This window comes from Cetorhinus maximus, chromosome 19 (genome assembly GCF_964194155.1).
Source record: "Cetorhinus maximus chromosome 19, sCetMax3.hap1.1, whole genome shotgun sequence".
NCBI classification, from domain to species: domain Eukaryota; kingdom Metazoa; phylum Chordata; class Chondrichthyes; order Lamniformes; family Cetorhinidae; genus Cetorhinus; species Cetorhinus maximus.
The window spans coordinates 67,054,603-67,078,794 of NC_135897.1; the positions used below are offsets into that span (position 1 = coordinate 67,054,603).

Here is a 24,192-nt window from a genome sequence, read left to right on the forward strand (position 1 = left end):
TCCCTTTTCAAAACAAAAAACAATCTTCTGCTAACAGTGGTCAAAAAGAGGGAATCTAGAGACCCACAGATTGCAAGCAAAATAAATAAATAAATCAACATTTGTGGAAAACTTCCGACTTTTTTGATAGGATCCATAGTATTCAAAGCCCATCACATAAGGCTGTGAAATTGAACTTACTGAACGCAACCAAAGATAAAGACCACGAAAGCTGCCAAATTGTTGTACAAACTTTTTTTTTTTGCAAAAATATACTTTATTCAAAATATCTTCAACCACATTCCAAACCATTTCAAAAACACCATTTCAAGGGTACAATCCAGTTCAACTTTTACAAAATGTATCACCAGGTGCATCAGTACAAACAATATTACAATCATTTACAGCCTTTCATTTTGAGCTGTACAGCCTGAGGGGGTTTAAACAGTTCCCAGCCCCTCGGTGCGCTGTGGCAGAAAGGTCTTAGACAGCGACCCTTCCTCATTGCGCCTTTGCGGCAGCTGCCCCAAGCTTTAGTGCGTCCCTCAGCACGTAGTCCTGGACTTTGGATTGTGCCAGTCCGCAACACTCGGTCGGGGACAACTCTTTGTGCTGGAAGACCAACAAGTTTCGGGCAGACCAAAGCACGTCTTTCACCGAGTTGATGATCCTCCAGCTGCAGTTGATGTTTGTCTCGGTGTGTGTCCCTGGGAACAGCTCGTAGAGCACAGAGTCCTGTGTCACAGAACTGCTCAGGATGAACCTCGACAGAAACCACTGCATCTCTCTCCAGACCTTCTTTGCAATGGGGTTTGGGGAGGGAATTCGAAATTAGATCCAACTGCTCTACACTAACATCAGTAGCACAGTCTCAATCAATGGGTGGGAAACAGATAGCTTTCCGATTAAATCTGGAGTCAGGCAGGGCTGTCCTCTCTCGCCTGTTCTTTTCGTGTGTTGCATAGAACCCTTTGCCGAGTCCATCAGGAAGGATCCGGACATAAGAGGAGTGATGATCCCAGGCAGTGGAGGCACTCAGGTAAAAGCCTCCCTGTACATGGAGGATGTCGCCGTCTTCTGCTCGGATCCGCTGTCGGTGTGCAGACTGATCCACATCTGCGACCAGTTCGAACTGGCCTCGGGAGCCAAGGTAAATCGTGGGAAGAGCGAGGCCATGTTCTTTGGGAACTGGGCTGACCGATCCTTTGTCCCCTTCACTGTCAGGGCTGACGGCCTGAAGGTGCTGGGGATATGGTTCGGAGGGACCAGGGCATGCGTTAGAAACTGGAAGGAGCAAGTGTATATGGTGAAAAGGAAACTGGGCATGTGGGAGCAACGCTCCCTCTCCATTGCGGGTAAGAACCTGGCCATCAGGTGTGAGGCACTCTCGCTGTTGCTGTACATGGCGCAGGTCTGGCCCATTCCACACTCCTGCGTGGTGGCGATCACTCGAGCCATCTTCCGCTTTATCTGGAGGTCGAAAATGGATCGTGTCCGCAGGGACGCGATGTACAAGCCTCTAGATAAAAAGGGAAAAAACGTGCCCAACATCACCCTCATACTGATGGCCACCTTTGTGTGTGGCTGCATCAAGCGGTGCGTAGACTCTCAGTACGCAAACACCAAGTGTCACTATGTGCTGAGGTTCTACCTGTCCCCGGTGTTGCGAAGGATGGGTCTGGCCACGCTGCCACGGAACGCTCCAAATAGTTGGACCGTGCCGTACCACCTGTCCCTCGTGGAAAAATTTATGCAGAAAAACACCTTTGACCACAAGTCCATCAGGCAGTGGTCAGCACGTAACGTCTTAGAGGCCCTGAGGGAAAAGGAGAGGGTGGATCCTGTGGGATGGTTCCCCGAGCAGACTGTCAAAGTCATTTGGCAGAATGCCTCATTGCCAGAATTTTCCAACAAGCACCAAGACGTGGCTTGGCTGGTGGTGAGAAAGGCCCTCCCCGTCAGATCCTTCCTACACGCCAGGAGTCTCACCCCCTCTGCACGTTGCCCTCGAGGTGGCTGTGGTGGGGAAGAGACCGTTGTTCACCTCCTTGTGGATTGTGCCAAATTGTTGTACAAACCCAACTGTTTTACCAATATTCTTCAGAAAAGGGTATCTGTGAATCCCCACTTGGTCTATATCTATAAGTCGATACTACATGTTTTGCTCTTACTGTCCTCTGAAAGTGCCTAGCAAGTCACTCAGTTGTATAACGGATCCATCACCACCATTAAGGCAAGTAGGAATGAGTAATAAATGCGGACTGACCATCATCACCTGCTTTTGTATGAAGGTTTATTCAAATTTATAAGCTTTGCATATGGAAGCTTCAGGCATTTACTAAACAAAATTGAAGAAAACACGACCAGATCTCAGATCGAGCAAAAAAAATTTTCAAGATGAGACTCAACAAAAAGAAAAAATGTCATTAACAAGGTAGAAGGACATCACAATTGGTCCAGTATCCCCTTAAATAAGGGGGAGGAAATTAGACATGGTTCACACTCCTTATTCAATATATTCAATATTCCCCCCAAAAATGGAAGTGAGTTTACTTGACCTTGAGGTATTTTAGTTAACTGTTGGCACTAAATTCAGATTCCTACCACCAGAACGACTACTTGGGCAAAAAATATCAAAGGATACCCAATGTGTTTGGAATTGTATTCCAGCACAAATCAAGGCCATCAGCAAAGGAGTCAAAAGGTTTGGGAGAAGAGATGGCGGGTAGGGGGAGAAAAACACTAACTTAGAGAAATCCGAGTGTCACATTAAGTAAACAGACATACAAAAAGATACTCAAATCAATAAAGAAAGGCTTTCAAAATGTGGACTGATGGATTTTATTTTGGAGTTTGCCACATTTTTCTCAAAACTGATTTGCATTGGCATTCAACTTCATACCATTTACGACACAGCATAAAATCATCCTGACTTAGAAATATATCACCGTTCCTTCACTGTCGCTGGGTCAAATTCTGGAACGCCCTTCCTAATAGCACTGTGGGTGTACCCACACCACATGGACTGTCGCAGTTCAAGGCGGCAGCTCACCACCACCTTCTCAAGGGCAACTAGGGATGGGCAATAAATGCTGGCCCAGCCAGCAAAGCCCACATTTCATGAATGAAAAATACATTGGTTCCTTTGCTGTTCAGGAAGCTGTCTACAGAGGGCAAAGAAGAAATCAAATTTTTGGGGGAATTTTCTTTGATGAGGAAGCATAAGCAGTGTAGAGTGTAGATCATCTAAAGAAAGACTAAAGTTCTAAAGTTGATGGGGCAAAAACCCTTTCTCATTCTTTATGCTTTTGCACTTATGTCCATTTGCATTTATGTCCATGAAGACTCTCACTGCTTAAAGTGAACTGCCACAGTTATTGCCTCTGTAATCAATGTCTATTCATAGATATCACATATTAATGAAAATAATAGGAATTTCTGAACTAGAGACATTGAGCTATTTCTTTCAAGCGAATTCCTCCATACCTTTAGGCCTCTTTTGAAAAGAAATGTTGCCTGTCGCACTTCTTTGTTTTGCTGCATCTTTGCTGGAGTCCTGAAGGAATTAGTTTGCACTGGATTCCTGAAAATCATATGACACAGAGGATCAAGACTACAAGGACATTTTCTTATAGAATGACAAATCTAATATAATTCCAGAAATGTTTGCTTCAGCCTTGTTGAAAAATAATTACTTAGGTAGTTTTGGTCAGTTATCTGAATCTTCTTCAGCTGCAGTAACATTTGTGGTCCTAACTTGGTAGAATTACTTTATCCTTTATGGTCCATTATCAAAGAGTGTCTGGCAAATTCATTTGCCATTTCCTTTCAGTACCTCAAATATAGCACCGTCAACCATCTCCTCACCTCCTCTTTAGCTGCATAGAATGCAGAGTTGGCATGTATCTCCACTGTCCTTCATTCTGCGTCATTACTGGTGTGCTGCTCTGGAGCGGAGCTCTTGACCTCTGTCCAGCCTGTTGAAATCATTTAGAAGAAATCAACACCAAATACAGACAGCCTAGAGGAAAGGATGGGGAGCAGGAAGGGAGGAGAGAGATGCAATCAGATTTCTTATGATCAAACCTCACACCAAAATGTACCAATTTACTTAGGTAAATTGTCTCGAAAGCTGAATTTCCTTTATATTTTGATCGGTTTAGTTTCAACTTTCTTGTATTTATCAGTTCAACATCTTTACTTTATCCCTTATTAACTCTGTGTCTTTTAACTTTAAACATTCTGAATTTTCTTCTTGCATTGTTAGCTTGCAGCTATTCCTTACACCATGTTTCACTTTTATTTACTTTTTTTTAAACCTCAATTTAATTTAATACTACAAATTACTACCTGGAACAGTGATGTAGTGATCATGCCATTAGACTATTAATCCCAAGACTGTTGGATTGCTATAAAAATGCAACTGGTTCACTAATTGGCTGTAAAACATTTTTAGGCTGTGAAAGGTTCTATAGGTTCTTTCTTTCTAATGTCCTTTAGGGATGGAAACCTGCCATCCTTATGCATTGTGGCCCATATGTGACTTCAGTCTCTCACCAATGTGGTTGATTTAACTATCCTCTGACATGGCTCAGCAAGCCCCTGAGCTGAAGAAGCTTAATCACATTCTCAGGACAACTAAGGATGAGCAATAAATATCAGCAAAGCACCCACATCCTAAGAACTAAGTATTAACTCCTTCAGAAATTAAATGGAGCCAGTACAAGTAATTCTTAGTTCCAACATCAACACCATCAACTGGCAGTAAACTACAACACAATGCAAAAATACTAAATATTTCACAATTGCGATAAGTGCCCCTAAATTAAAGACATTGGGGGGGGGGAGGAGGAGGAGGAATCAGCTTGAGTTCCCGCTCCTAATCAATGTTCAACAACCTTGGCTGGGAAGTGTGGATTGCAGCAGATGGCCAAGAATGGATGATTTTGACTGGGATGTCTCTTGCAGTCATATAGTCTGCTGATACCATCTAGTCGAGGTACCAGAAAGTACCAGGTATTTGTGTAGCTATATCCCAATAGGAAGCCAACTACTTCAGGAGACAAGAGGAGAAAACAGGTAATATACTGGACACCTAAGATCAACATTTTGGCATCTCTACAAGCTCCATCACTATATGGCCCAGAACTTCCAATCTCCAAGGGGTCATACCCGAGAGGTACACTAGAAGATGCACTGAGGAAACCCCCTCAAAAATGTTTAAACTTCCAATGTGCAATGACCCTGCGCCTAAAACCATCCAGCACTCAATTAAATCAGAGGCTTCAGATGGTTCCAACTCTCCAAGCAGAATAGTTACTCAAGAAAGGTTAGAAGGATTAAAACCACTTCTAACTCCTGAGTAACTACAGCACGGCCCCTTTGCCAAACCCCAACTACCAACCCGCCCAAACCCCTCGACTAACACCCTGAACCCTGACTACCCTCCTGACCCCTGCCCCAAACGCTGACTACTACCCCAACCACCCCCCCACTCCCAACCCAGGACTACCCCACCCCACCCCTGACTAATCCTACGCAGTCCCCTGACACATTTTACACAATCCCCCTAATTATCCATCCCCCCCAGCCCATTCTATCACCCCCACGGCCCATGTTACCCACTTACTTTCTCCCTGGTTTCTCAAAGTGCATTTAAACACAAGGGCCATTAAACTTACCTGGTTTACGGCAGCTAGTGCCGTAAAAAGGGGGCGTGGCTTCACTTCCCCCGACACTGCTACCCTGCACTGAGAGGACTCGGGAACCAGATACTCTGCATGTTTCTCACCAGGCCCTGGTCGGGAGGTCGGGTGAGAAGTTCACAGCTCCTGACTAAGGTAGTTAAAAAAGGAGCAGAGTGGCAACCTGACTGCGATTGCCACTCCTCGGAAGCTCTGACCCAATATTTCCTCTCAACTGTGCAGGATCATCTCAATTGCCCATGGCTTCTGTTACTGAGTGAATGTGACTCTTGTTCAATTGCTGTCCTTCCTGATTATAGAGGCAACTCAAAAAGGCTACTGAAGAAAGCACAAACAGTTATAGGACTGTTAGAAAATTTCCTATGGTCTTGTTCAGGGGTAATCTTTTAGCTGCATTTGTTTTAACAAGCTGAGACAACTTACATGGCATATCTGGAGCAAGCATTCTTGTTAAAATTCTTAAAAGTAACTACCCCATCCTCTGGATGAAGTAGGAATACCACGTTTACTATTCCCATTGATTTCAATGAACTGTTGTCACAACCACGACCAATCATAAAACCTTCAGATTTTGTTGCACTAATAATTAGTCTCAACAAGTGAATGCATCATAAATAATAAATGCAAAGTAATGAAACACTGGACAATTTACCTTATGACTTAGGGGCGATCTGTTGAGTGGGCCGGTCCACTTCCGTAGCATTAAAGCTTTTCTTGCTGCCAGGCCAGTTATTACACCCTGAAACCGCCTCCTCCACGGTCCAGAACCTCTCCTCTTTCCCATTGGTCCTTGTCTGTTCGCAGCTGTTCCTGTAATGGTTTATGAAAGCATTTCTTATCTTTACCTTTCAATTTCAATCAGTGTGCTCATAATACCACACATGGAGAATTCGTAAAACATGTTGGACTGAAGAAATGCAGTTTAGCACCAACAAAATGCCTCATTTCCATGGAATGTACTTCTCACATACCCCATCATCTGATCATTTTTGAATTAGAATGATAAATTTAAACCCAACACTTGTAGTTCGATGCTTTGGATCAAAGTAAAATGCGAACTAATTTAAGACCCCACACAATAATTTTGTAGCAAATCTGTACAAGACTGAAAAGTAGATCTTAGAAATCAACAAGTCAGTTTGAAATCCCTATATCATTAAATGACGAGATAGTGTTATGATCTCAGTAGAGACGGGAGACCAGGAACAATTTTCTTTTCTTTTGGAAATCTGAAAACCCAGGTATTAGCTAAAAGAATAAAGCCACAAGGTTCAATGTTTAAAACAAACAAATTTTACAATGCAAATGTCAAAGAGCATAAATACTAATAACTAAACTCTCTCTTAAATAGATAGTTATGCTAAATATATTAGAAGTGCAATGTGCTCTAAACCAAACTTCTTAAACTCAAATTTCCTTCTATATCTTTTTGACTTATACTCCCAAGAAAGTTCAACACAGGCATCATTATCATCGTAAGCATAGTCAGCTCAGGTCAGGGCTCTCCTGGTTCTAATGTTCTTTACCTCTGGAGTCTTGCATCTAGGAAATCTCTTCTCAGCTTGGCTATCCCAGAAGTTCTAGCCCTTCAGTTATTGAGAATTTTAAACCTTTTTAGCCAGCACACAGAATTTCAACTGAAATCTGCTTGAAAGAGATGTTCCTTGCAGCCAGGTTGTTTCAAACCGAACTACTTGAAAACAGAGCTCGACAGGAATCTACTCCCACCTACCACAACCTCCACCATCCACCCCGCCGGAATTAATTTCTTGTTTATCTCCCGGGTAGCTTGGTCACATGATCAGTTAAGGGAAGCAAGTTGCCTTTTACAAGAAACCATCTTTCAGAGTAACCTAGTTCTTAAAGGGACCATCACCCCAATATAAAATACAGATTTCCCCCAAAAGCACATGGCCCATCACAATAGTAAAGGTTTTTGTCACCTATGCTAATCTTGAATCTTAATAAAAATGGAAATTTATAAACAATGCAATCAGTGATGCAGCAATTTTATCATGGCACTCAAAAACCAACACCTCCACATTCAGAGTGCCTTCTCAATACTACTGAAATTTAAGAGATCTCAAAATCATGAAAGAATTTTAAAAGATTCTCCAAACATCATTAAATAACACCGATTCATCCTTCTCAAAAGCAATTTTCTTCTTCCTCTCCACAGCATCAGCTCATACTGCAGTACCAATTAGATGGATGGCAGAAACCCTCCACTATCTCACTAACATGATTCTACAAACCTAGACTCAAGAGCTTTCACAGCCTTTTTGCCCATCTGCAGCATTACAGTCAACCCATATTCTATCCTCACCCAACATCCATATATGCACTTTCCAGCATTGACAAATGAACCAGGAACAGGGTAGGGCGCAATATTAACCTTTGAAACCTTTACGTTTGCACTGACAAAGATTGGCAAACAGCACTGAACTAGGCGTAAACCTGGAACCCTTTTTCGGTCTGTATGGTTCAGTTACACACATTTATCAACTAAGCTAAGCTATCTGGAATGTTTATAAGACAACTTTATGGTAATTAGCCATCATCCACAAAGGTATCTCCCTCCATTAGAGAGACACAATTAGTTATGCAGCTTGAGAGGCACACTCCACATCAAGTGTGAGGAAAGGCAAGGAGGCAGGCCTTCAAGAGCTACCACAGCCAGTACGGTGATCGAACCTATGCTGTTGGCATTTTTAATTTCTTTCATGGGATGTGGGCGTCACTGGCAAGCCAGCATTTGCTGCCCTTCCCTAAATGCCCTTGAACTGAGTGGCTTGCTGGGCCATTTCAGAGGGCAATTAAGAATCAACCACATTACTGTGGATCTGGAGTCACATGTCCAGGTAAGGATGGCAGATTTCCTCCTCTAAAATGGCCTTAGTAAGCCAGATGGGTTTTTACAACAAGTTTCATGGACTAGCTTACAATTCCAGATTGTATTAATTGAATTTAAATTCCAGCTACCATGGTGGGATTTGAACCCCTTTCCCCAGAGCATTAACCTGGGCCTCTGGATTACTTGTCTAGTGACATTACCACTACAACACCCTCTTTCCCCAACACACAGCACCACACTCCAGCCACTTAGCCAACTGAGCTAACCAATCCCCACAAGACAGTTCTATACTGTTTAAAAGGTCCTTTAGTTTTCTCAGTCACAGCAATCAAAGGAATATTGACACAAATAATTACTTACAAGCAAGACAATAATATGAATCTGTTTTTTTAAGATTTTTGTCCAGATTGCACAAGCTTTATCCTTTGATTTTACAGTGCAGGAGTATAGTAGGGTACCAAATGACAAGTCTCCAGGTTTGCTTAACTTGTGCACGCTCCAGCATTTCAGGGATCTCTCAACTTACTGAAATGGTTATTTATGATAAGAGATGCTCTGGGCTTAATAGCAATTTCACAAGTTCTAAACTTACCAAATCGCTGTGGGATTCCACGCCAACTACTTGATCTTTTCTGTTGCATCTTGAAATGGAGAGATCCATTTAATGCCTGCTTTCCCTTCAGTGGCAGAGCTTTCTTTACATTCCGCTGCTGTTTATTCAGTTTAATTATGTCATCTGTTGCAACACAATATAAAGTCAACAGTTAAAAGATGTTTCACAAGTGGGTTATATGCAATGGAAAGAAATATAACTTAAACACTAATTAAGTTACAGCAGCTACCTTAAAATCAGCTTAATCATCAAGTTAGTCTGATCCCCATCAGGGCATCAGATGGGACGTTGCAAACGGCTCCAGCACCCTAAACTGGAAAGAGGAGGGACATTATACTAAAGTTCCTGTTCTAACGTATCCAGTGATTTTTCCTCCAAATGCAACAATGGTTGCCAGGTGAGGAGACTGTCAAGCTTGACTGTGGTATCTCGCAAAATCAAATACAGCCAGCTAATGCTTATGGTCCAGTTATGCACATGACAAAAGGCAACTTGGCATGGTACTGAAAGGTGCCTGGCACCAAAGGAGTTGCATTCCAGCAAGAATTAGCCCCTTCAGGAAAGGGAGAGAAAATTGGGAAATAGAAATGTATATTTCACAGAAACTCACCAAGGCTCCTTAGACAGCACCTTCCAAACACACAACTGCTACCATCTAGAAGGACATGGGCAGCAGATACATGGGAATACCACCACCTGGAAGTTCCCCTCCAAGTCACTCGCCATCCCGACTTGGGAATATATCACCGTTCCTTCACTGTCGCTGGGTCAAAATCCAGGAACTCCCTCCCCAGCAGCACTGTGTGTACCTACACCACTTAGGCTGCAGCAGTTCAACAAGGCAGCTCACCACCATCTTCTCAAGGGGAATTAGGGGTGGGCAACAAATGCTGGCCTAGCCAGCGAAGCCCACATCCCAAGAATGAATAAAAAATAACTCCTTGATCTCTTTGGTCCAACATCCCACTTGCTTATCCCAACACACCTATATGTATATAACAAACTACATCCATATCCAGTAATCAACATAAAACTAACATAAACATAAGGAATGATCATTACTATGTAATGCTACTCAAAAAGAACACAAATTCTAAGCGCCATATGATTAATAACCTGCCATGAAACCTTGATCACTGAAACCTTGCTGAACTGGAAAACTTCTTTAAAAAAAAGATGAAATTTGTGAGTGAACTCTTGGCCATTACTAATTCAGAGTTGTTATTGTATCTAAGTGTTGAGTAACACACCCACCTTCGATCCTCCCCATTAAACCAAATGTCCAGTGAAAACAATAGAACACCTCGCAGCATTGAGAGCTGTTCAGAGAACAATGTTTCTTTCAAAGCTGTTGTAATATTTATATGCTTCAAACAGCCAGAAGTTGACTTGGAAGAGTTCCCTTAATAATTTTCAAAAAGTGCACACATGGCATACCGGGGGAAAAAAAGAACCTCAGAACAGCCGTTAGCACACCTCTGGGCACTAAGTGCGGGTTAAAACTTTGTGGAAATATTCTTGCTTGCCCTTAAACACTGGATATTTCTGTTTGTAGCAGCATGATCTCCCCAAAAGGTTGCAGATGCTGGAACAATGGAACTTTTGAGATCGAGATCAATGGGACTTAATGATACAAAGGTACAGTGGTCAACAGAATTGAGGTACAGATCAGCCATCATCTTATCGACAATCAGATTAGGCTCAAGGGTTGGTTACAAGGATTACTGGTGTACTCCAGTTCCTTTATCTGATCCCCTAGATGCAATGAAATGATAGGACTAGTTAGGCAGCCGAACCAATCAATAAACAACTGTATTTGTATAAGGTTTAGAGCTACAATATTGTTGTACAATGTACAATTGTTGCATAACTGCTCAATTTGATGGGTATGAAGAATGGGAAAGGAGAACTGACATGCAATAAACAAAAGAGCAGCAGTCTCAAAATACATTTGGTTCAGTTAACTGGTCAGTAGATTGCAGGTGTTTTACTGTTTACATACCTAATTAGACTGGTAATATCAAGTGCCTACCAAAATTAACAAAATATATCCTCATAGGCTACAACTTTTTTGTGCTTACTCAATGTAAATGTTAAAAGCTTAAATGTGCAGTCCTGCCAAGAAGCAACTCATTGAATATGTGTCACACATCCATAGTGCAGCATCAAATGAAGAGCAGCAACTTAGTCATACAGAAATCTTAAGGAATCAGGACACTGGAAATCCTTGCAAGGCAACATAGTTGCAAGGATTCAAATTAGGAAAAAACTGGAGCTGTACAACGTCAATGCCATTTAAACCTGCAAAATCACAAAAGTACCTATTTGCAGCATAGAAAAGGGAGCAGTTCAAGACTAAAGGGGGTCTTAGTTTGGGAGGGCACCCTTAGGAAATTAGGCAATGATGAGGTCATAATGCTTAGGCTAGTACAATTCTGCTGTAGTCATGCCTCATCTCCATACTTACTTGTCAAACAAGCATACACAACACTAAAGCAATACGCAGTATATTTGATGTGCTATTTGAAGTAATATTTTCATGCATAGCAAGTAATAGGGTTATACATTAGCATGGACAGAGGATTGGTTAAAGGACAGAAAACGGAAGGAATAAATGGGTCATTTTCAGATTGGCAAGCTATTACTAATGCGGCATTGCAAGGATCAATACTTGGGTTCAACTATTCATAATTTATGTTAATGACTTAGCTGAAGGAACAAGGTGTAATATATCCATGTTTGCTGACAATACAAGGCTAGGTGTGAAAGTAAACTGTGAAGATAACAGTTTGCAAAGGCATATAAATAGGTTAAATGTGTCAGCAAGGTGGCAAATGGAGAATGTGGAAAAATGAGAGTGTATTTGCTTTGACAGGAAGAACAGAAAAAATTATTTTAAATAGTGAGAAACAGTTAAATATTGTTGTTCAGAAGGATTTGGATGTCCTTGTGCAAGAAACAGTGTTAAAATGCAGGAACAGGAAACATTAAGGAAAGGAAATGGTATGCTAACCTTTTTTTGCAAGGGGTTTGGAGTAAAAGAGTCAGAAAGCCCTGATGCAAACGTACAGGGCTTCAGTGAGACAACACCTGGAGTACTGTGTACATTTTGGTCTCCGTACCCAGGGAAGATTATACTTGTCTGAGAGGGGTGCGACAAAAGTCCACTAGATTGATTCTGGGATGAAGGGGTTGTCCTAGGAGGAGATATTGAGCAGAATGGACCTATTCTCTCAGCAGTTTAGAAGAATGAAAGGTGACCTCACTGAAACATAAAATTCGGAAAGCTTGACAGGATAGATGTTGAGAGGCTGTTTTTCCTGGCTGGAGAATCTAGAGCTACAGGGCATGGAGTTACAGACTGCAACTGGTATAGAGTGGAATTACTGCGAGTTTAATGAGAAGGGAGTGAAATTTTAAATTTTAAGGGTTAATCTTTTATAAAATCTAGCACTGCTTGCTTGCAATTTAGCATGTTACTTAAATTTACTGTCTTCAAGTTTTAAGTTTCTTATAGGCTTGGGGAGGGCTAATCAAGCAGATCAAGCCCTCTGCTGGAAAGCAGGTGAGATCAGCAAATTAAGTAACTGGCCTAATCTGGTTCTGTAACTGTCAGATTATTCTGAATCTCCATAGTAAAAATAAGGGAGGTTAAGTGCCCTGTCATGGAGTGCAACTGGTACAGCGTGGAATTACTGCGAGTTTGGTGAGAAGGGAGTTCGGTGAGATGGGGAGGGAGATGCCCTTTTCTTCTTCTTTGTCAGCCTGCAGGAGACCTGGAGTTAAAACTGCACGAGGGGGCTAAGTTTTGAAAACATCCAAGAGTGACATCACAGGAGAAACATAAGTTAATCGGTTTGTGAGAAACTGCTGTTAGGGAGGGTCTTCAAGTAGCTAAAAATTAGAAAAATGCATTTTTTTGTAAAGAAGGAGCTATTTAGATTTCAGTAAGAAACACATCAATAGGGAAGTAAAGTCAAGTCAAGGGCAAGTAAATTAAAGTAGTACAAGTAAACAAAAGTAAAATAAAGTTATCAAGAAAGTAAATTTAAGCCATGGCATGACAGCTCAGTTATGTGGAATGTGTGTCCTGTAATATGTGGGAAGTCCTGGACGCTGTCCTAGAGGACCACATGTGCAAGAAGCGTCATCAGTTGTCAGAACCTTGAGCTCTGGGTTTTGGAGCTCAGCCGGCGGCTGGAGTCACTGTAGCGCATCCCCGAGGCTGAGAACTCCATTGATAGCACGTTCAGAGAGGCGGTCACCCCACAGCTTAGAAGCCTTGAGGCAGAAAGGGAGTGGGTGGCTACCAGGCAGTCCAAGAGAACTACGCAGGTAGTGCAGGAGTCCCCTAGGGTCTCGCTCACCAATTGGTTTTCCATTTTGGATACTGGTGAGGGCATTGGTTCCTCAGAAGTGCAGTCAGGGCCAGGTTTGTGACACCACAGGTGGCTCTGCTGTACAGGAGGGGAGGAAGAAGAGGGAAAGAGCAATAGTGATAAGGGATTTGTTTGTTAGGGGGACAGGCAAGCATTTCTGTGGCTATAGACGTAACTCCAGGATGGTATGTTGCCTCCCTGGTGCTAGGGTAAAGGATGTCACGGAGCAGCTGCAGGACAGTTTTCTTGGGGAGGGTGATCAGCCAGACATCATGGTCCACCTTGGTACCAATGACTTGGGTAGGATGAGGTCCTGAAAGCAGATTTCAGGGAGCTAGGAAACAGACTGAAAAGCAGGACCTCTAAAGCAGTAATCTCAGTATTACTCCCAGTCCCACAAGCAAGTGAGTATCGGAATAGGAGATTTCAGCGATTGAACACATGGCTGGAAAGCTGGTGTAGGAAGGAGGGCATCAGATTTGAGGCATTGGGATCAGCTCTTGGGAAGGTGGGATCTGTACAAGCCAGATGGTCAATACCTGAACAAGACTGCGATGAATATCCTCGCAGGGAGATTTCTTAGTGCTGTTTGGGCTGGGCTGGGCATGGGGTTTAAACTCGATTAGGAGGGAGCTGGGAACTCGAGGGCAAATTCCAAGCAAGGAACGGGACATGGAGAATTAGTGAGTGACTTTCAAAGACAGGAGCAGCAGAGGTTAAAAAGTGCACATCACAGGAATTTGGCAGTGTTTAAAGATGTAAATGTAAATGCAAGGAGTATAGCAAATAAAGTCGATGAACTGAGGGCACAGATTGATACATAGCAGCATGATATCATCACTATAACAGAAACTTGGCTTAAGGAGGGGCAAAAATGGCTGCTCAAGATTCTTGGATATAGAATTTTCAGGCAGGATAGAGAGGGGGGTAAAAAAGGTGGGGGTGTAGCATTATAGGTTAAAGAAACAATTACAGCTGTGAGGACAGATGATATACTAAATGAGGTCATATGGGTTGAGCTCAGAAATAAAAAAGGGGCAGCCACACTGCGAGGAGTGTAGTATAGAACCCAAATAGTAGAAGGAAGTTACAGCAAATTTGAGTGCAAGAACAATAGGACAGTAATAGTTGGAGACTTCAACTACCCTAATATCGATTGGGTTACGAACAGTGTGACGGGCACAGAGGGCACAAAATTCTTGAACTGCATTTAAGAGAACTTTTTCAGTCAGCAGGTAACAAGCCCAACGAGAGGGGCTAGATTTAATCTTAGGAAATAAAGTTGGGCAAGTGGATGAAGTAGCAGTGGGGACCATTTTGGAGATAGCGACCATAATACAGTTAGATTTTGCATCATTATGGAAAAGGACAAAGGTAGAACTGGAGTAAAAGTTGTAAATTGGGGGAAGACAAATTTTAGAAAGTGAGAAGTGATCTCGTGAAAGTGGACTGGATACAGCTACTAGAAGGGAAAAAAACAGTGTCAAATCAGTGGAGGTATTCAAAAGCAAGATTCTACAGGCACAGTGTAGACATGTCCCCAAAAAGAAAAAGGGTGGTACTGCTAAACTGAGAGCCCCCTCGTTATCCAAAAGCATACAGGGTAAGATAAAGCAGAAAGAGATAGCTTAGGACAGTCACAAAAAGCCTTAATACTGTGGGAAGCCTACAGGAGTACAGAGGTGAAATAAAAAAAGGAAATTAGGAAAGCAGAGAGGATACTAACAAATATTGGCAGGTAAAATCAAAACCCAAATATGTTTTACCAGTACATCAAGAGCAAGAGAATAACTAAGGAAAAGGCAGGGACTATCAGAAATGTATGTGGTAACTTGTGCATTAATGCTGAAGATGTGGGCAGGGTTCTCAATGAGTACTTTGTTTCTGTCTTCACCATCTACAAGGCACAAGTCAGGAGCGTGATGGAATACTCTCCACTTGCCTGGATGAGTGCAGCTTCAACAGCACCCTAGAAGCTTGACACCATCTAGGACAAAGCAGCCTGCTTGATTGGCACCCCATCCACAAACATTCACTCCCTCGGCCATCGACGCAAGTGGCGGCAGTGTGTACCATCCACAAGATGCACTGCAGAACCTCACAAAGCCTCCTTAGGCAGCACCTTCTAAACCCACGACCACTATCATCTAGAAGGACAAGGATAGCAGACACATGGGAACACCGCCACCTGGAAGATCCCCTCTAAGCCACTCACCATACTTGGAAATATATCGCCGTTCCTTCACTGTAGCTGAGTCAAAATCCTGGAACTCGCTTCCTAACAGTACTGTGGGTGCACCTACTTCACATGGACTGCACTGGTTCAAGAAGGCAGCTCACCACCACCTTCTCAAGGGCAATTAGGGATGAGCAATAAATGCTGGCCTAGTCAGTGATGCCCACGTCCCATGAATGAATTTTTTAAAAAAGGAGAGGGATGATGCAGACATTCTAGTTGAGGAGGAGTGTGAAATATTAGATACAATATGCATAAGAGAGGAAGTTCTGGTGGGATGGGCATTCTTGAAAGTGCATAAATCACCAGGGCTGGATGGATTGCATCCCAGGCTGTTAAAGGAATCCAAGGAGGAATAGTGGATGCTTGGAGGATCATTTTCCAATCCTCACTAGATACAGGGGAGGTAACAGAAGATTGGAGTTCTGCAAACATTGTACCAATATTTAAAAAGGGTGCGAGGGATAGCCAGAAAATTATAGGCCAGTTAGTCTGACTTCTGTGGTCAGCAAATTATTGGCATCAATTGAGAGACATGGATATGTCACTTCGAAAGGCATGGATTGATCAGGGATAGTCAGCACGGTTTTGTCAGGGGAAGATCTGTGTCTTTCTTACTTAGACTTTTCTGAGGAAGTAAAAAGGATTGATGAGGGTAGTGCAGTGGATGTTGTCTACATGGAATTTAGAAAGACATTTGACAAGGTCCCACATAGCAGACTGGTCAGAAAAGTGAGATCCAATGGGATGCAAGAAAAGGTGGCGAATTGGATCCAAAATTGGCTCAGTGACAGGAAAAAGGGTAATGGTCAATGGATGTTTTTGCAAATAGAAAGTCATTTCCAGTGGCGTTCCACAGGGTTCAGTGTTGGGGACCTTACTGTTTGTTATATATATTAATGATCTGGACTTAAATGTGGGAGGCATGATTGGGAAATTTGCAGGTGACACAAAAATTGGCTGTGTAGCTGTTGTGAAGAGGATAGCTGTCGACTCCAGATTGATATTAATGGTTTTGTTGAGTGAGCGGAAAAGTGGCAAATGGAATTCATTCTGGAAAAGTGTGAGCATTTGGGGAAGGCAAACAAAACAAAGGAATACTCAATAAACAGGAAGTTATTGTGAGGGGTTGAGGAAGTGAGAGACCTGAAGGTGGCAGACAGGTGGATAAGAAGGTAAGAAAGCATATCAATGCTTTCTTTTATTAGGTGAGATATTGAATACAAAAGCAGGAATGTAATGATGGAACTGTATAAAATGCTGGTTAAGCCACAGCTGGAATTTTGTGTACAGTTCTGGTCACATTACATGAAGGGCATATTTGCTCGGAGAGAGTACAGAGGACATTTACAAGAATGTTGCTGGGGCTAAAAAATTGCAACTATGGAGGAGAGATTGGATACGCTAGGGCTGTTTTCCTTAGAACAGAGGAGGCTGAGGGGTGGCCTGATTGAGGTGTACAAAATTATGAGGGGCCTAGATAGGTCTTTCCTGAATGCCCTGTTTTTCCCTAGCTGAGGTGTCAATTATCAGCGGGCATAGATTTACGGTGATTGGTAGAAGGATTAGAGGGGAAATGAGGAAAAAATGTTTTCACCCAGAGGGTGGTGTGTGTCTGGAATTCACTGCTAAATTGGTGGCTGAAGCTGAAACACTCATTTAAAAAAGTACCTGGAACTGCACCTGAAGTGCTATAACCTGCAAGGCTATGGGACAGATGCTGGAAAATGCAGTTAAAAATGAGCAGCTAGTTTCTTTTTTCTGGCCAGTGCAGACACAATGGGCTGAATGGCCTCTTTCTGCACACTAACTTTTCTATGGTTCTAGGGCATTGTATAAGGATTAGAGAACAGCCACTTCATACCGAGATGGAAAGGACATCCTTCACTCATTATGCTTCTTTGGAATTCTATTCGCTATCAGGCTGTTGGTGCTCAGTTATTGGGCATAATCAAGGTTGAGATCGCTAGATTTTTGAACTTTATGGGAAACCAGTCAGGAAAGCAGTGTTGAGGTCAAGTCTCACCCATGTCCTTAAATGGCACAATTTCTTATATTAGCAGACTCAGGAGGCAATAGTGCCTACTCTAGCTTCTATTTATATTCACTGTTCCATATACTTACCAAAAGTTGCACAGATAACTTGCATCTTTCACTGCTGGACATACAAAAGTTAGCCAGAGCAGTAAACATAACTGTCATGGCCATAATTTTCAGCACGAAGTTAAAAGGCAAAAAAAAGCCCAAGTGCAAGAAGAAAACACCTAGCTCCATGTCAGTTCTTCCAATTCCTTTTCAAGAAAAATTAATAAAAGTAGATTTGGTGGGGGGGGGGGGGGGGGGGCTGGAAACATCACTGGGACGAGATATATAGTCCACACACTTACAAATGTTGCTAGTTACAAATTCATAACAATCACGTTTAATCTATTATATTTCATATCGTTTATATTACACTCCAATAAACCGCCCCAATATGAGGGAAAGAAACTCGTCAATTCTAGGATTACAGAAAGGAAGACTGGAGTTCTGCCTATCACTACATAAATCGTCAGCAACATTTAAAGTTTCAGCGGATTGATTCCGCATCTGTCCACATTCATTAGCCACGCACACCGCCTTCCCTCTGCCTCTAACAGCCCCATGTTGTCCCTGGGTCCCCGAGGATGCCCAGGCCACGGCCTCGATGCTCACACATTTCACTCGTACCCCGGGTATCAATCTTCCTCTCCTTGGGCCAAATCATCCCAAAATGGAGATACCAGGTGCACCAGCTGCGATCTTTCCACTCACCTAGAGACATGTCAAGCTTGTCAGGCAAGGTGTCTCCCACTACCGCCACATTCCGGTTCATGGCGACCGTCCCTCCGGCTTCCCACCCGCCGTTACGTTTACGTCCAGCGCCTACCTCATCACGCAACCTTACGTACAAGGGTCGAAATACGTCACCGCAGGCATTTTTTAAAATCTAATTTGGGGAGACCTGGAGAACACGAAGTGTCAGCTGAGCGTGTTTTTGTTTAAAGTGAGAAAATCAGTGATGCAAGTTTGCAGACATATTTAAATAAATAGAATGTTCCATGTGGTGTGGAAAGATGGCTACTGCCCAAAAACATGTATTTACATAAAATTACGTCAGAGGTCACGAGTATGCCAAGCCACAGTGTACAAAGGTATTTATCCAAACATCCCCCTTTTGATGTAAAAAATGCATGCCCTATCATTTGCAGATTACTCAACATACATAGTCCATAAAGAAAATGATCACACATGAATAAAAAACTGTTCTTTCTAGTCTGTTCCAATTTCATCTGTCCCTACACACGCATTGCACACAGTCTTTAAAGAGTTTTAATGGTACATGTGCAGGTTGTTGTTAGGTATTCACCTGGTGTCCGCTGGTTCCTGGCATTGCCTCTCAGAGGAATGTCAATGGTAGTTATTGTCGTCAGCTAGTCTAACTCACAGTAGTCTAAATAGTAGTTGACTGTGACGAGATAATCAGTGCCAGTGAGAGTGAAAAGGTCTACTCCAAACTTCGCCCATGGTCTATCTGGGATGTCATGAGTCATGAGTGACTCTTTAGCTTGTTTAGCTTTATGTTCACTACAAGCATTGTATTGCTGATGTGGTCCTTAATCTCATTGCTTATGTTTGGCCAGTAGAGCATTTCTCTTGTCTTCCTCAGACTGAACTTGATTCCTTGATGTGTAGCAAAGATGCGCTTCAGCATCTCTTTTCTCATCTCTTTAGGGATAATGACTCTAGTTCCTTTGTTAGGAGATGCCATCTTGGGTGATCGCTTCATTTCTGTATGGCCAATACTCTGATTTCAGTGGGTGTGTCCTTGATGGTTTCAGGCCATCCTTTCATCACATCTTCCTGTAGTACTTGAAGAGTTGCATCTGATTGTGTAGTTTGCTTGATCTGAGCAAGGCGCTTGTCTGTCAGATTCAATATCACAGCTGGGTTGATGGCTTGCAGAACATCTCATGCTGTTGCTTCTTGTTGAATCTGGAAGATTTCACACTTTGTACAAGCATCATCAACTTCCTTCAAAGGGGGTGCAGTTCCCAACATCATGTCCGTGACGTACATATACAATCAAAAACTAAGGCATACAAAGAGACAAAAACTACTGATAGGCCAGAGTATTCAGAATTTTTTAGGAACCAGCAGCGGATGACTAAAAAGTTCATAAAGAGGGAGAAAATTGATTATGAAAATATATTGGTTATGAAAGTAAAGTAACTCCTGCCTGGAAGTCCTCAACATCGACGCCGGAACCCATGAAATCTCATGGTATCAGGTCAAACATGGGCAAGGAAACCTCCAGCTGATTAACAAGTACCGTGCTCCCTCAGCTGATAAATCAGTGCTCCTCCATGTTGGATATCATTTGGAGGAAGCACTGGGGGCGCAGAATGTACTCTGGCTGGGGGACTTCAATGTCCATCACTGAGAGTGGATTGGTAGCACCACTACTGACTGCACTGGCTGAGTCCTAAATGACATAGCTGCTAGACTGGGTCTGCAGCAGGCGGTGAGGGAACCAGTAAGAGGGAAAAACATACTTGACCTCATCCTTACCAACCTGCCTGCTGCAGATGTATATGTCCATGACAGTATTGGTAGGAGTGACCACTGCACAGTCATTGTGCACAGTCTCTTATTGTGGAGATGACGTCCCGCCTTCACACTAAGGATACCCTCCATCATGTTGTGTGGCACTACCACCGTGCTAAATGGGATAGATTTTGAACAGATATAGCAACGCAAGACTGGGCATCCATGAGGCGCTGTGGGCCATCAGCAGCAGCAGAATTGTACTCGAACACCATCTGTAACTTCATGGCCTGGCATATCCCCAACTCTAGTATTACCATCAAGCCAGGGGATCAACCCTGGTTCAATGAAGAGTGCAGGAGGGCATGCCAGGAGCAGCACCAGGCATACCTAAAAATGAGGTGTCAACCTGGTGAAGCTATAAAACAGGACTACATGTGTGCCAAACAGCATAAGCAGCAAGTGATAGACAGAGCTAAGCGATGCCACAACCAACGGATCAGGTCTAGGCTCTGCAGTCCTGCCACCTCCATTCGTGAATGGCGGTGGACAATTACACAACTCACTGGAGGAGATGGCTATGCAAATATCCCCATCCTCAATGATGGAGGAGCCCAGCACAGCAGTGCAAAAGATAAGGCTGAAGCATTCGCAACAATCTTCAGCCAGAAGTGCCGAGTGGACGATCCACCTCGGCCTCCTCCGGAGGTCCCCAGCATCACTGATGCCAGTCTTCAGCCAACTCGATTCACTCCACGTGATATCAAGAAAATGGCTGAAGGCACTGGATACTGCAAAGGTCATGGACCCTGACAACATTCCGGCAATAGTACTGAAGACTTGAGCTCCAGAACTTGCTGCACCCCTAGCCAGGCTGTTCCAGTACAGCTACAACACTGGCATCTACCTGGTATGTGGAAAATTGCCCAGGTATGTCCTGTACACAAAAAGCAGGACAAATCCAACCCGGCCAATTACTGCCCCATCAGTTTACTCTCAATCATCAGTAAAGTAATGGAAGGGGTCATCAACAGTGCTATCAGCAGCACTTGCTTAGCAATAACCTGCTCACTGATGCCCAGTTTGTGTTCCGCCAGGGCCACTCAGCTCCTGACATTACAATCTTGGTTCAAATATGGACAAAAGAGCTGAACTCCCGAGGTGAGGTGAGAGTGATTGCCCTTGACATCAAGGCAGCATTTGACAGAGCGTGACATCAAGGAGCCCTAGCAAAACTGGAGTCAATGGGAATCAGGGGGAAAACTCTCTGCTGTTTGGACTCATACCTAGCACAAAGGAAGATGGTTGTGGTTGTTGGAGGCCAGTCATCTCAGCTCCAAGACATCACTGCAGGAGTTCATTAGGGTAGTGTCCTAGGTCCAACCATCTTCAGCTGCTTCATCAATGACTTTCCTTCCATCATAAGGTCAGAAGCAGGGATGTTCGTTGATGATTGCACAATGTTCAGCACCATTCGCGACTCCTCAGATACTGAAGCAGTCCATGTCCAAATGCAGCAAGACCTGGGCAATATCCAGGCTTGGGCTGACAAGTGGCAAGTAACATTCATGCCACACAAGTGTCAGGCAATGACCATCACCAACAAGAGAGAATCCAACCATCGCCCCTTGATGCTCAATGGCATTACCATCACTGAATCCCCCACTATCAACATCCTGGGGTTTACCATTGACCAGGAACTGAACTGGACTAGCCATATAAATACTGTGGCTACAAGAGCAGGTCAGAGGCTCGGAATCGTGCGATGAGTAACTCACCACCTGGCTCCCCAAAGCCTGTCCACCAACTACAAGGCACAAGTGAGGAATGTGATGGAATACTCCCCACTTTCCTGGATGAGTGCAGCTCCTACAACACTGAAGAAGCTGGATACTGTCCAGGCCAAAGCAGTCCGCTTGATTGGCACCACATCCACAAACATTTGCTCCCTCCACCACCGATGCACAGTAGCAGCAGTGTGTACCATCTACAAAATGCACTGCAGGAATTCACCAAGGCTCCAGAGACAGCACCCTCCAAACCCACGACCACTACCACCTAGAAGGACAAAGGCAGCAGATAGATGGGAACACCACCACCTGGAAGTTCCCCTCCAAGTCACTCACCATCCTGACTTGGAAATATATCATCGTTCCTTCACTGTCACTGGGTCAAAATCCTGGAACTCCCTTCCCGGCAGCACTGTGGGTGTACCTACACCACATGGACTGCAACGGTTCAAGAAGGCAGCTCACCACCACCTTCTCAAGGGCAACTAGGGATGGGCAATAAATGCTGGCTCAGCCAGCGAAGCCCACATCCCGTGAATGAAAATAAAAATAAATCATGTTTGACAGATTTTCTAGAATTCTTTGAGGATACAACAAGCAGAGTTGATAAAGGGGAACCGGTAGATGTAGTGTATTTGGATTTCCAGAAGGCTTTTGATAAGGTGCCACATAAAAGGCTGTTGCATAAGATGGGAGCTCACGGTATTAGGGATAATGTATTGAGAAGATGTACACAGAAGACAGAGAGTCGGGATTACTGGGTCTTTTTCAGGTTGGAAAGACGTAACTAGTAGAGTGCCACAAGGATCAGTCCTAGGGCCTCAATTATTTACTATTTATATTAATGACTTGAAGGAGGGAGCAGCGTGTAATGTATCCAAATTTGCTGATGATTCGAAAATAGGTGGGAGGGCATGTTGTGATGAGGACACAAAGAATCTGCAAGCGGATATAGACAGGTTGAATGAGTAGGCAAAAACTTAGCAGATGGAGTTTAACGTAGGAAAGTGTGAGGTCATGCACTTTAGTAGGAAGAATCAAAAGACAGACTATTATTTAAATAGAGAGAGACTCCAAAAAAGTGCAGCCAGAGGGATATAGGTGTTCTTGTGCATAAAACACAAAAAGTTAGCATGCAGGTGCAGCAAATAATTAAGAAGGCAAATGGAATTTTGGCCTGTATCACTCAGAGGTTGGAGTTTAAAAACAGGGAAGTCTTGTTACAACTGTACAGGGTGTTGGTGAGGCCGCACCTGGAGTACTGTGTACAGTTTTGGTCCCCGTATTTTAGCAAGGGTATACTGGCATTGGAGGCAGTTCAAAAGAGATTCACTAGGCTGATTCCTGGAATGAAGGGGTGGATATATCAGGAACGGCTAAACAGGTTAGGCCTTTATTCATTAGAGTTTAGAAGAATGAGGGGTGATCTTATTGAAACATACAAGCTTCTGAGAGGGCTTCACTGGGTAAATGTTGAGAAGATGTTTCCACTAGTGGGGGAATCTCAAACTAGGGGACATAGTTACAGAATAAGGGGACACTCATTTAAAACTGAGATGCAAAGGAATTTCTTCTCTCAGAGGGTAGTGAATGTCCGGAATTCTCTACCCCAGAGAGTTGTGGAGGCTAGATCACTGAAAGTATTTAAAGAGGAGTAGATAGATTTTTGAAATGTCGGGGAGTTGAGGGCTATGAGGAGCTGGCATGAAAGAGGAGTTGAGGCCTGGGGCAGATCAGCCATGATCTTATTGAATGGTGGGGCAGGCTTGAGGGGCCGAATGGCCTACTCCTGCTCCTATTTCTTATATTCTTACGTTTCTCTTCCTTGTGCTTTACTTTCAAATTATATCTCTGCAAATTACGTAACATCCTTTGAAATCGCTTTGGAACAGATAGAAGTGCTTTAAGAAAGAGGCTTTGAAGTGGCTTGCAGTTAGACTCTAATGTCACTTTCTCTCTCCCAAACAGACACTGGTTGAAATGCTCACAGGCAAAGACAATATCCAGGCACTCTTTCTCGACCTGTGTATGGCATTGTTTAGTTTGCGTTAACGCTCTGGATGCAAACGC

General features: G+C 43.3%; 1 protein-coding gene across 4 annotated transcripts in view; it reads right to left on the reverse strand.

Moving 5' to 3' along the window:
- LOC144693871 (UAP56-interacting factor-like) overlaps positions 1-18,678 on the reverse strand; it is a 33,312-nt gene extending 14,634 nt beyond the window's left edge. For 2 of the 4 annotated variants that reach the window (XM_078563993.1, XM_078563991.1), the window contains exons 1-5: positions 18,560-18,678; positions 9,131-9,274; positions 6,337-6,494; positions 3,847-3,956; positions 3,466-3,562 (exon numbers count right to left, since the gene is read on the reverse strand). In XM_078563993.1, coding sequence (XP_078420119.1) covers positions 3,466-3,562; positions 3,847-3,956; positions 6,337-6,494; positions 9,131-9,274; positions 18,560-18,620 — 570 coding nt within the window. In that variant the 5' untranslated portion in view covers positions 18,621-18,678. Of the gene's footprint in view, positions 1-3,465; positions 3,563-3,846; positions 3,960-6,336; positions 6,495-9,130; positions 9,275-18,559 lie in introns of all 4 variants that reach the window. The other 2 variants (XM_078563992.1, XM_078563989.1) reach the window with 1 other exon arrangement.
- Positions 18,679-24,192: the final 5,514 nt, after the last annotated feature.